The 11,005-nt window shown below is 61.1% G+C and overlaps 1 protein-coding gene across 3 annotated transcripts in view; it reads right to left on the reverse strand.

Annotated features, from left to right (window-relative positions):
• UNC13D (unc-13 homolog D) overlaps positions 1–11,005 on the reverse strand; it is a 12,606-nt gene continuing 1,601 nt past the window's right edge. For all 3 annotated transcript variants that reach the window (XM_011361957.2, XM_023531701.1, XM_011361959.2), the window contains 29 exons: positions 10,877–10,936; positions 10,722–10,788; positions 10,306–10,486; positions 9,809–9,853; positions 9,660–9,728; positions 9,430–9,499; positions 9,176–9,280; positions 8,977–9,069; positions 8,794–8,897; positions 8,361–8,478; positions 8,124–8,248; positions 7,945–8,035; positions 7,807–7,863; positions 7,632–7,729; positions 7,480–7,531; positions 7,269–7,402; positions 7,051–7,171; positions 6,524–6,667; positions 6,221–6,319; positions 5,912–6,118; positions 5,702–5,770; positions 4,687–4,766; positions 3,403–3,508; positions 3,252–3,323; positions 2,765–2,848; positions 2,548–2,668; positions 2,209–2,332; positions 1,538–1,734; positions 1–837 (listed from right to left, as the gene is read on the reverse strand). In XM_011361957.2, coding sequence (XP_011360259.1) covers positions 716–837; positions 1,538–1,734; positions 2,209–2,332; positions 2,548–2,668; positions 2,765–2,848; positions 3,252–3,323; positions 3,403–3,508; positions 4,687–4,766; positions 5,702–5,770; positions 5,912–6,118; positions 6,221–6,319; positions 6,524–6,667; positions 7,051–7,171; positions 7,269–7,402; positions 7,480–7,531; positions 7,632–7,729; positions 7,807–7,863; positions 7,945–8,035; positions 8,124–8,248; positions 8,361–8,478; positions 8,794–8,897; positions 8,977–9,069; positions 9,176–9,280; positions 9,430–9,499; positions 9,660–9,728; positions 9,809–9,853; positions 10,306–10,486; positions 10,722–10,788; positions 10,877–10,936 — 3,015 coding nt within the window. In that variant the 3' untranslated portion in view covers positions 1–715. The remainder of the gene's footprint in view (positions 838–1,537; positions 1,735–2,208; positions 2,333–2,547; positions 2,669–2,764; positions 2,849–3,251; positions 3,324–3,402; positions 3,509–4,686; positions 4,767–5,701; positions 5,771–5,911; positions 6,119–6,220; positions 6,320–6,523; positions 6,668–7,050; positions 7,172–7,268; positions 7,403–7,479; positions 7,532–7,631; positions 7,730–7,806; positions 7,864–7,944; positions 8,036–8,123; positions 8,249–8,360; positions 8,479–8,793; positions 8,898–8,976; positions 9,070–9,175; positions 9,281–9,429; positions 9,500–9,659; positions 9,729–9,808; positions 9,854–10,305; positions 10,487–10,721; positions 10,789–10,876; positions 10,937–11,005) is intronic.

The raw sequence follows: 11,005 nt of genomic DNA on the forward strand, positions 1-11,005 counted from the left end.
GATTGTCAATTTTTTTTTATTATTTTCGCTAAGAAAGTTTCTAGGTGGGAGGTACTGGCCCAGGGAGGAGATGTCCTCAGTGGATATAGTTAGCCAAGCTGTCCTCTCTGCTTCCGCCCCTCCATGCCAGCCCCACTGCCTGCCAGCTCTCACTTCTCAGCCAGAAGGTCCCGGGCTCCAGGCTCCTTAGCCTGGGTGTTGGCGGCCCCCTCAGGAGAGGACCCGGCTCCCCTCCCCAGGGCAGCTGTAGCCTCATCTTGGGCAGGGTCACCTCTCCCTCCCCTAGGAGGGAGGTTCTGTGCCCACAGCCCTGACCCTGACTCAGTGGCTGGAATAGGCATGCCAGGAGACAGACGCCCAAGACCCTGCTCCATCAGGGCAGATTTTCCCAGAGGGGAACGGGGCCAAGAGGTGCAGATGGCTGCCTCCCCTCCTGCTGGTGCTGGGATTGGGCAGGGAATGCTGGGGCCAGGGCTGAAGGGAGGGAGCAGGGAGTATAAATAACTGCTAATGGTATCCCCATCACTGTGGCCTCTACTCTGCCAGGAGATGGGGGGCCTGCACTCTGGGCCTTCAGCATGCTGGAGCTCCCCAGACCTGCAGGGCCCCGCCCAGTGCTAGGCCAGGCCAGAGGGCTGTGCTGTGCTGGGAGGACCCTGACCTCCGAGGGAAACCTGTCCCTGCCAGGGACTCAGCCCCACCCCAACATCCTCTGCTACTGCCCCAGCCGCACGGCATGCTGGGAGGCCTGCTTGGCTCGCTGCCGCCGCAGCTTCACAAACACCTGGGCCTCACGATCACCCTTCCGGCTCTCCAGAAGCTGCAGGATTGGGTCCCCTGTGAAGAGAGCCGTTTGGGGGTCAGATTCTGGGGAACAGGCAGTGGCAGGAGGCCAGCACCGCCCATTCTCCGGCCAACCTGGAAACTAATGATGGACCCACGCCAGCTCACAAGACATGACAGCCTGATGGACAAGACTGGAGACCACCTTGCCACCTGTGGCATGAGGACACTGGCCCAGGCACTGGCTCTGTTGCAACGCGAGAGGCCGAGATGTACCTCAGGTTGTGACTGACTACCGCCTTTGTACATCGGAACCTTAGGCTGGCTAGACAACCTCTTTGTGCTTCAGTTCACTCATCTGGAAAATAGCACCAATAGTGTCTGCCTCACTGGATGGCTGTAAGGTTGCGAGTTACTACAGGTCAAGTGCATAGAACTGGCCCATGAGAAGTACACAAACACGTGACTATTCCTATCAAGATCCGGCCCCTCTCCCCAGGTAAATTTGTTAACCTCCCACCAGAGAAAGTCATATGACACTTGGTCCAGCTTAAATGACACTGGTTTCTTGACTAGACAAATTCTACTCAGCAACACAAGTCACCACGTTGGCTCTGCTGACTGCCACCTCTGAGGAGGGATTTCTCCAACCCCAAGTTCGCCCCTCGGGGGCCCCTGCCCTGTACCCCTGTACCAGCCAGGCCCTGCACTTGCAGCCTCACAGCCCCTGCCCTGCCCCGGGGCTCAGGCCTACCATTGGGTGCGGGGTAGGTGAGGGGCAGGCGGCTCTGAGGCACCTCCCCAGGCTCCTCCGTCCCACTGAGGCCCAGCACCGAGCGCAGCGGCAGAAAGGCCTCGCCCTCCAGGTCGTCAGCCCCCAGTGTGTCATGGTCCAGCACCGTGAGCAGGAGGCACGCCCCGTCCTTCTGGCACGGCTCAGCAGGCACCAGGCTGGGTGGGGAACAGAGTCGGGCTCAGCTGCCCGCCCCACATGTGTTCGCCCCTGACAAGCCAGGGCTGGGAGAAAGATGCCATGAGACGCGGGGCTGGGGGGCTGTGGTTGCAAAGTCTGCCCTCAGCCTGGCATACCTCAGGCCACGTGGTACAACGCCTACTCTGGCCGCAGGCTGATGCTTTAAACCAGGGGACCCTGTGTCCCTGGGCCCGCCTGCCTCGGGGAACAGAGGACCTCAGGTTCAAGACCCCTCCTTGGAAACAACACGTGGGAGCCTACTCCCAACAACTTCCCTCCACTCCCTGGGGAGCAGGTTTGGCACCTGTGCCAGCACACCTTTTGCCCAGGCGCCCCCTTCCTGGGACCCAGACGAGGTCACCTCTGGGGAGCCCCTCGGCCACCGCCGGGAAGAGCAAGCCTGAGGCGGGTCCAGGGCTGGGGAAGCGCAGCGGCTGTGGGGACCCACTCACAATTCAAAGGTCTCATCAAACAGCGGGTGAAGGTCCTTCTTGTGCTTTTGGGTTTCCCGGGGGGCCAGCTCAGGAAACTCGTGCCTGGGCTCCAAGGTCAGCTGAACAAAGGGGTCGCTGGAGCCTGGCAAGTGGCCCAGGGAAGGGACGATGGCCAAGGCTATTCCAGCCCTCCGTCCAGCCCCCACTCCCGGCAGCTGGGTCCTTCCCAGCAGCACTGCCCCCTCCTGGTAATCCAGAGGCAATGCACCTAGTGCTCCTGCTGGGCACGCGGAGCCCCTAGGGACGCCCAGGAGCAGGGCAGGGGCATGGAGCGGCCAGTGGGCAGCCTCCACTCACCATTGGAGTCCAGGGGCAGCAGGCTGGAGGCGCTGAGCACCTCCACATGCAGCTTCTGCTCAGAGGCGCGGTAGGAGGCCTTGACGGTGATCGCCCCGAGCTCCTCAGAGGTGGTTTCCGCCTGGGGGTGGGGCACAGGGGCAGCGTCAGCTGGGGCCGAACAGGTGAGGCGGGGCTCCAGGTAAGCAGTGAGAGCCGCGGAGGGAAGCAGCCTCACCTGCTGCTGGATGCGGTTGCAGAAGTACTTCTGGATGAGCTCCCGGCTGGAGGCCGCCTGCAGCTCTAAGTCCCTCTGCAAAGCCTGGGAATGGGCCCAGCCGAGAAGTCATCCGAACTGTCACACTCAATCACAGCCCAGTGCTGCCCTTCAGGAGTTCACAGCCAAGTGGGGAGATGCCCATTTGACATAGAAAACGCTGGCTGTTATGGGGCCACAAGCAAGGGAACGCAACCTCGCAATGGCCCAGGCAGACGGCTAAAGGCACAGGTGGGCTTCACAGGTGTGCCACCCATGCAGTCGCATGGCATCTCCCTCCGCCATGCTTAGACGAACCTCACGCTTGGTTTAACGCTCTGCTATCACTATCTTAGCATTCTAAATAATTTTTGAAAAAGAGGCCCACAGTTTCATTTGGGGTTTGGTCCCGGACACAGGTGAGCACAGGAAGGCAGGCGCATCAGAAGGCACATCAAAAGGCCCCTACCTGGAAGGTGGCCGTGTGCAGGGCCTCGGGCTGCAGGCCACAGCCCTCTGCGTAGAAGCAGATCTCCAGGTTCTAGGGGATGAGTGAGACGTCAGAGGTGACCCCATGCACATCCCGCCAGGGTTATTATTGCTGTCACTGGTATTATTACCTGCAGCGCAATCTTCAGCCTGCTAGAGGCCAGCGGGCAGCTCCGCTGGGAGGTGGCACCCTCAACCAGCACCTCGAGCGTGTGGGTCCAGAGAAGGGTCAGAAGGCTGCGGTGAGGTGTCGAGGTGGCAGGACACAGGACAGAAAGACAGAAGGGGAGGAAGCAGATGTTCTCGAGAAGGGGGCTGCCTCATGGGACTCAGGCCCATCCACAGCTCCTCCCTGTCTCACCCACCACCTCCCCCTGCTTCGCAGGTGAGCCTGGGTGGGGCCAGGGCCACAAGCAGGCAGCATAGGGAGAGAGGGCTGGCAGGGGTAGACAAGGCCAGCCCTATCCAAGTCTCCTAACCAATGAAGAAGTCTTCGTAAGATTATCAAACCCCAACAAACAAGGTGTGGGGAGGCTGGTCCCCCAGTGACAGAATCATGAGTCAAGATGGCAGCGGCCAAAATGAATAGGATTTTGGCACACAGCATAGAGAGGCATCTGTTACCTCTGGGGAGAGGAAAATAGCAAGCAAGCCACAGTCCTAACAACGACCCTAAATAATTGAAACCTCACAGGTCAAAGTGGAGTCAGGCAGTTAAGTACAGAAAACGTGCAATTAAGAACAGAGCGGTCTATATTAAAAGTAGTTAATTTATTCAACATACTTAAGTGCTCTGTCACACACTAGTCACTGTTCTGAGGAACAGAGCTCTGGGGGAGGGGCCGGCAGCCTCCTCAGGCCCGAGCCCCTGCAGAGGACCTATCGCCGTCATTGTCACCAAAGCTCACAGACCACTTCCTTTGCTCAGGCACTGCTCTCAGCACTTCATGTGACTCATTTAGTCCTTAATAGAGGCCAGGACTGCGACATTCTGCACAGAAAACTTGAGTAATCTGTTCAAGGCCGCACGCCAAGCAGTGGCGAAGCTGGAATCTGAATCCAGACCATCTAGAGCCCATGCTCTTGAGCTCTACCCGCTGCTAGGCTCCTGCTTTAAGAAAGACCCTAACTAGAAGCTCTCCTGGGTCGTGGGAGAGGAACACCAGTTGCCTGTAACCTTAGGTGGGCAGAGCTATAGTCCAAAAGCCCCAAAGATGACCCAGGGCTAAAGGAGGAAGGCCAGGCAGGTTTCGGCTCAGCCTAAGGTGAGCAGGGAGCCTCATGTCCCTGGGAGTGAGCATTTAAGCAGAGGCTGGTGGCATCCTCCCCTGAGAATGGATGCTGAGGCCAGGAAGGAGGGGCAGGTAGAGGAGAGGCGGAGGTGGTGGGTGCCACGGGGAAGGCACCGAGCAGACCTGCTGAAGTTCTCCTGCACCAAGTTGGTGTTCATGTAGCAGAGCTCCACCTCCAGGAATTTCATCAGGGGCAGAATGGCCTGGGGAGGGGGCGGGCGACATGTCCAGCTCTGGTGCATTCCAGTCCCACCCTCGCTCCCCTGCCCTGACCTGGGCAGAACACAGGGCCAGACAATTTTGTGCACATGGCTGGGAAGTCTGGAGGAGCCGGCCCTGCCCACAGTTGGCTCCAGCCACACCGGCTCCCGTACGGCCCTTGAACCTGCCAGGCATGGTCCTGCCTCAGGGCCTTTGCCCTTGCTGTTCCCGCCCCTAGAAATCTTCATGGCTCCTTCTCTTGCTTCCTTGGGGTCTTGACGCAGCTGTCACCCCCTGAGTATGGGCTTCCCTGACCACCATCTAAAAATACAACCCTCTGACCCTCTCCATGACTTTCGTGTTTTATTTTCCTCTTTAGTATCTATTATCTAACACACCACGTACGTACACACAGTGTATATACGTATCTTCATAGTTACAACTGTAGCTCTAGTTATATATACTTCTTTAGCTCTTTCGCCTCACTTACTAGAACAGAAGCTCTAGGAAGGAGGGGATTTTTGTCACGGAGTTCACTGATATGTATCCCCCATGTCTAAATCAGTGCCAAAGTTGTGCATCGCTAATCCTGCTGACAGATGAGGAAGCTGAGGTCAGTCTGCTTGTACGGACAGGACAGCTGTGGCGATAGGCAGCTAAGGAGCCACGCCCAGGTATGTCTGGTTGCAAAATCCAAACCCTGCCCCACTGCAGCCGCCACACTACCATCAGTGCTGAGAGAGCCCGTGGAATGTCCTCGCCCTACCTCCCAGCATTCAAGGAGGAAACTGAGGCCCAGGAGGGAACATTCCTTGCCCAAGTCTGGGGAACTTATCTCTGACACGCCATGACCTTTGGCCCCCGCCCACCCTGAGCCCCTGTGTAATTCCAGACCCACAGAGCTGGCAAAGGTCAGCGAGCAGAGAGGGTCACTCACGTCCTCAGGCAGGATGGACTCCCTGACGCCCACGAGGTTCTGGATGTGCTTGGCGATGCCCACCTCCAGCTGGGGACATAAAATGGTAGGAGGGAGAGCAGGTTCGGGAAGAGGTGGGGGCCGGACATCACCCTGAGTCCTGCTGGGGGGGTGGGGGGTGCTCCGGGCTGAGGATGGGTGGGATGGAGTCACCGCGGGTTGCACAGGTACCTGCTCCGCAAGGGTGCGGACGCCGGTGCGGATCTCGTGGCCCAGCCCTGCCAGCGCACCCTGCAGCTGGGCGTGCAGCGTGTTCTGCAGCTGCCCCTGCTCCAGCACAGCCCCTACTCGCTGCTCCAGCGCCTCCCATGCCAGCTGGGTGGGCAGCCTGCCGATCACCAGCCGCAGCTGCTCCATGTCGTTCACCACCACGCACAGCTGGGGGCAGGCATGGGCACAGGGATGCAGAGCGTCCTGAATACTGCCAGGTGGAACAGTCTATCCCCACCCCCGCCCCCAACACCCAGCTCTGGCCCTTACCATATTGGCTGCCTGGCCCTGGTCCTTCTGGCCTGCAGAGAGCTCTCGGGCCCGGGCCTTTATCAGGCTGCAGTACACCAGGGCCAGCCGACAGGTGTCCTGGGGTGGGGAGGGGATGGTCAGTGGGGGAAGGGGGGGCACCCAGGAAGAGCAATGGGGGAAGGCCTGGGAAACTCAGTGACCTGGAGGGTTTAGGACGTAGGCCTTTGGAAGCTGCTAGAGTGGGAACTTGGAAGAAACAGGGTGGGGTGGGCATGAGGCTGTCCTAGAAAGGTGGGGAAGGACACATGGAACAGGCTGCACCTCCACAAACTTGACTGTGATCATGAAGGCCTCCTCTGGGTCGGGCCAGTCCAGCTGCCGGGCAGTGTGGCTGATCTGAGCAAAGCAGGTGGACAGATCCACGGCCGATGTGCTATGCTTGGTCAGTTCACCCAGGGGCACCAGCTGGGGGATGGGGGAGCCGGCGAAAAGGAGGGCTCAGGGCTTGCCAAATCCATGGCCCTCCTCCCTCTTTTCTTTCTCAAGCGTTCAGAGCTCCTACCACTGGTGAGCGCAGAGCTGGACAGCGGGCTACAAGGGGAATAAGTAAGGCTCTGCCTGGGCCCCCCAGGCAAGGACCAGTCTATAAGGGGGAGCCGGCGTTAACCCCGCAGATATCAAGAGGCATGGTCTTGCACACGAATGGCTTCAAGAGCATCGTTCATCGCAGGTCACATCCTGGAGGTCCGAGCGGAGCCCCAAGCCCCACCCCCAAAGCAGGGACCGGGTCCCCAGCTCTAGCCCCACCCTAAAGCCGAAACCCCACCTCATCCAGGCCCCGCCCCCACCTTGTCCATCTGCACAGCGCGCTGCACCCGCGCCAAGGCCACGCTGTATGTCTTCTGCAGCCAGGAAGGGATGGCAGGCTGGAACCAGCGGTGGAAGCCATCCAGAGCCAGGACTCCATCCCTGCGGAAAGTCGGGGCCAGCGCGGGCTGTGGGTCTTCTTCGACCCTCCCGTCCTCTGCGCGCCCGCAGCAGCCCGCTGCTACCCGCTGCTACCTACCTCTCTGAGGGGGCGGGGCCCAGCTGGCAGAGCTCCTTCAGGATGATGTAGAGCTGGAACAAACTCTCTCCCATCTCTGGGGACACGAGGCCTCTCAACGCCGCGGCCGTGTGGTCCTGCACGCGCTTGGCCACCTGTGAAGGGGCAGCATGGTAGGCAGGGCTCCAGGGCCAGAGGGGAGGGAGTGGCCTGGATGCACGAGGGGGCTCACCAGCCACTGCAGCTCCAGGAAAGCCATGGCGAAGAGGTCGATCTTAAGGGCACTATAGGAAAGGCAGCGGGTGTGACGTGATGGCACACCCTGGGGTGCCCCGGTCCCCATTCCAAGCTCCTGCCCCACTCCCGACCCAGCCACGTGCTCACTTGTGGAAGATCTTGTTCCACGTGCGCTGGCACTGGTGCAGGTCACCGATGATGTCTTGGACCAGGCTCAGCAAGGCCTTGCCCGCCTCCAGCATGCCCTGGCAGGGACAGAGGCGAGCTGAGCAGGGGTGCAAGAAGCAGGCACCCCACCACCCACCCTGCCCGAGCCCCTCACCTGCACCATCGGCTGATGGTGCTGCTGCTTCAGGTGGAACCATTCAACGGTGCCAGCCTGTGGGCAAAGAGTCAGTGAGCAAGGAAGGTTGCCAGGACCAGGTACATGCCCTGCCCATCCCCGGGGTGGGTACCATACCCGCAGCGCCTCAGTCACCAGGTGGGGCAGTGGGCCACTGTCAGGGCACAGTTCTCTAAAGGCCTTCATCTTGCACATCTGTACCAGGACCCTGTAGAGACAGAGAACCACTCACTCCTCCAGCAGGCTTCCCCACCTCTGCAGGTGACTGGCTGTTCCCTCATCTCTGCCCCACGGACCTGAGGAGAGACTGTAGCCGAGCTGGGGAGTCCGAGACAGATAAGGGGAAGACAGACCGGAACCTCCGGATGAGGGAGAGGCCATATGCCAGCAGGGAGCTGAATGAGGTTGCCAGCTCCTCCATCTGCGGGCCCAGGAAAATGCCATGAGGCAGGAGCTGTGTTCGGGGTCCAACAGCCGCTCCTGCTCCTGTTCTCTGCGCCCCACCCAACACCCCTTGCCCCACTGCAGCCCACCTGCTCTGCCTTGAGCCGGCCCTGGATCCACTGGTACTCGATGCTGGTGATAGGGTGCAGGAGGCAGCTGCTGGGGAACTCCAGGCTCTGGTAGACACGGCTGTAGGCCAGCCACTGCCTGTGACAGACAGGAAGCCCTCAGCCTGGCTAGGGTCTGGGGCGGAGTGGCAAACTCAAATGGGAAGGACTCAGGTGATGTCAGGGAGTGAAGTGGGCCTGAGGGTGACCATGACGGACTGGGGAGGAGATGCCCCTCTGCTCTGACCAACCACAGCCCAGAGAAATGGCGGCCCTGTGACGCGGGCACTAACGTTTCACAGGAAGCTGGAGATGTGAACCTGTGCAGATTGGGCCAAACAGAATCTCCCGAGGGCTGGCCTTCGGGCTGCCAGCCTGTAGGAGGGCAGGCGGGGAAGGAGGGTGGCACACTCACGCCATGGACTGGTGGAAGTCGGACAGGTCCTTCTGCGTGGCATGGAGAAACAGGATGGTGGCAGCCTGAGGACTCAGCAACCCATCCCAGGAGGTACTGCCTGCCTGAGGGCACAGGTAGAGGGGTGTCAGGACCTGGCAGGCAGACCCTGGCCCTGCCCAGCCAGCCCTAGGAGGGCAGTACCTGGTGCTGGGTGACCTCGTGGGACACGAGCTGTTGCAGCAGGTGGAGGTGCACCGTGTAGCTGGGCTGGGAGCGGCTGGCCCCAGTGGCTCTCTGCAACAGGGCCAGCGCAGCTGTGAGCAGAGCACCCCACACCCGGCACAGCCCATCCGACCCGGCTGGGCCGCTGGGAGGCCCCTGGCCGTGGTCCCAGACCTACCCGCTTGTGGATGAGCTGGAACTGGAGGTGGCACTGGCCACGGTCTGGGTAGGTTTCAGTGCAGGGCTCCAGAGGGTACCACTGATCCTCCCGGCAGCGAAGGTCCTGATGGACCGGCAGGCAGGGCGTGTGGGCAGGGAGGTGATGGAGGCAGACCCCAAGCTCTGCTCGATGTGAATCCGGAAGCCTTCCCCTGAGCCCCTCATAACCCCCCTTCTGACTGTCTCCCGGGCCTCCCTCCGTACCCCACGCACCTGCAGCCGCAGCACCACGTTTCCCAGGAAGTCGTCCTGGCCTTTGTCCTTCCGGGCCTCCTTAAAGATCCTGCCTCAGGTAGGGTATGTGAGAGGGATGGGTCAGGCTGGGGTCTGTCCCCACCTGTGCCCGCTGGGCCGGACAGAATCTGCAGCCCAGCAACCAGGGTACGTGTGGGGAAGGGCAGAAGGAGCCCCGACTCCTTCCCTGGGAACACCATGCCACTTACCTGCGCAGCCCGTGCAGATCTGTGAGCTCCCCAAGCTTCTGCCTGACAGACTCCACGGTGTCCAGGTCCCTGGTGAGGCAGATGTCTGAGCTGGAGGCTGAGAGGGTGTCCTGGGAGCCCCCACCCCCACAGCAGGGGACGCTCCTCACCACATGTCCAGATGAAAACTCGAATTTCTTATGTCCTCAAACTCCCTGTGGGGAGAATGGGGCATGGGCCGAGGGCCTTGGAGGGTAGAATGCCCCCCTACTCCAGCCAGGCCACAGCCTACTCCAGCCCAGGGCCTGTCCCCTGAAGCTGCCGTCCCCAGTGCCACCCCTCGAGGAGTCTTAGTGCCTTCCTGCAAGCTACTTGCCTGCCAGCCACATCCCTCCCTCCTTTATGGTAAGGCTTCAAGCTACCCTCAGATCAACCCAGCTGTGTGGACCCTCGGCGCCCGCCAGCAGAGGTGGCATTTATGCCACTGTTCTGTGCTGCTTGGCCTCCTGTCTGTCTCCCCTGCCTTAGAAGCAGACTCCTCCTCTGGTCAAGCCGGGCCCTCTCCCTGCACTGGGAAGTCTTGTGGATCTCACTGACTGGGAGTCCCCACCACCGAGGGTAGCCCCAGATGCCCCGACAGGGTGGGGGCCGGGGCAAGGCCACGTACAGGATGAAGGTCTCGTCCCAGACGGGGTTGAGTGTCTGGGTGATGACCTGGGTGCGGTGTGTCTGCTCCTCCGGGATGGTGTGCTTCACCACAGCCTTCTGCCGCCGCCGAGACCCGGGGCTGCCCTCCAGCGTGCCCACCCCCTGCTCAATGCCCAGCAGGCAGTAGGGGTCACTGAACCCTGGGGCAGACGGGAGGAAGAGGTGGCCAGGGCTTTGGCTGAGCTCCCTTGGTGGGTCCTTCCTCACCCCTTCCCTGAGGTAGAGCCCCTCCCCACCCTAGACTCCCAGGGCAAGGGGCCAGCCCCGGGGGACGTTCGGGAGATGGGAGCTTCTGCCGAGAGTTCTGGGATAGACTGTGACAGGGAGAGGGAGGCGCCAGGAAGAGGCCCTTTGGGCCCCCTGCCTCCTACTCACCGCTGACATCCTTGCCCAGAATGCCCTTGGCTTGTTTCACCGTTGCCTTCAGACAAAATATTGGCTTCTAGAGGGATGGGGGAGGGGGCTGAGTCCCAGAAGGAGCTGGGCTTCCCGGCCCCCATCCTCGCCGCATGGCCCGGGACCAGGGTTACCTCGAGCGCCTGCACCTGCTGCAGCATTCGCTGGTGTTCCTCGGGCTCCACGTGGAAGGCCTGGGGGGTGGGAGTGTGGGAGGCCGGGGCACAGGTCACGGTTTGCCACGGGGGGGAAGGAGGACTCCT

This window comes from Pteropus vampyrus, unplaced genomic scaffold, assembly GCF_000151845.1.
Source record: "Pteropus vampyrus isolate Shadow unplaced genomic scaffold, Pvam_2.0 Scaffold72, whole genome shotgun sequence".
Lineage (NCBI taxonomy): Eukaryota > Metazoa > Chordata > Mammalia > Chiroptera > Pteropodidae > Pteropus > Pteropus vampyrus.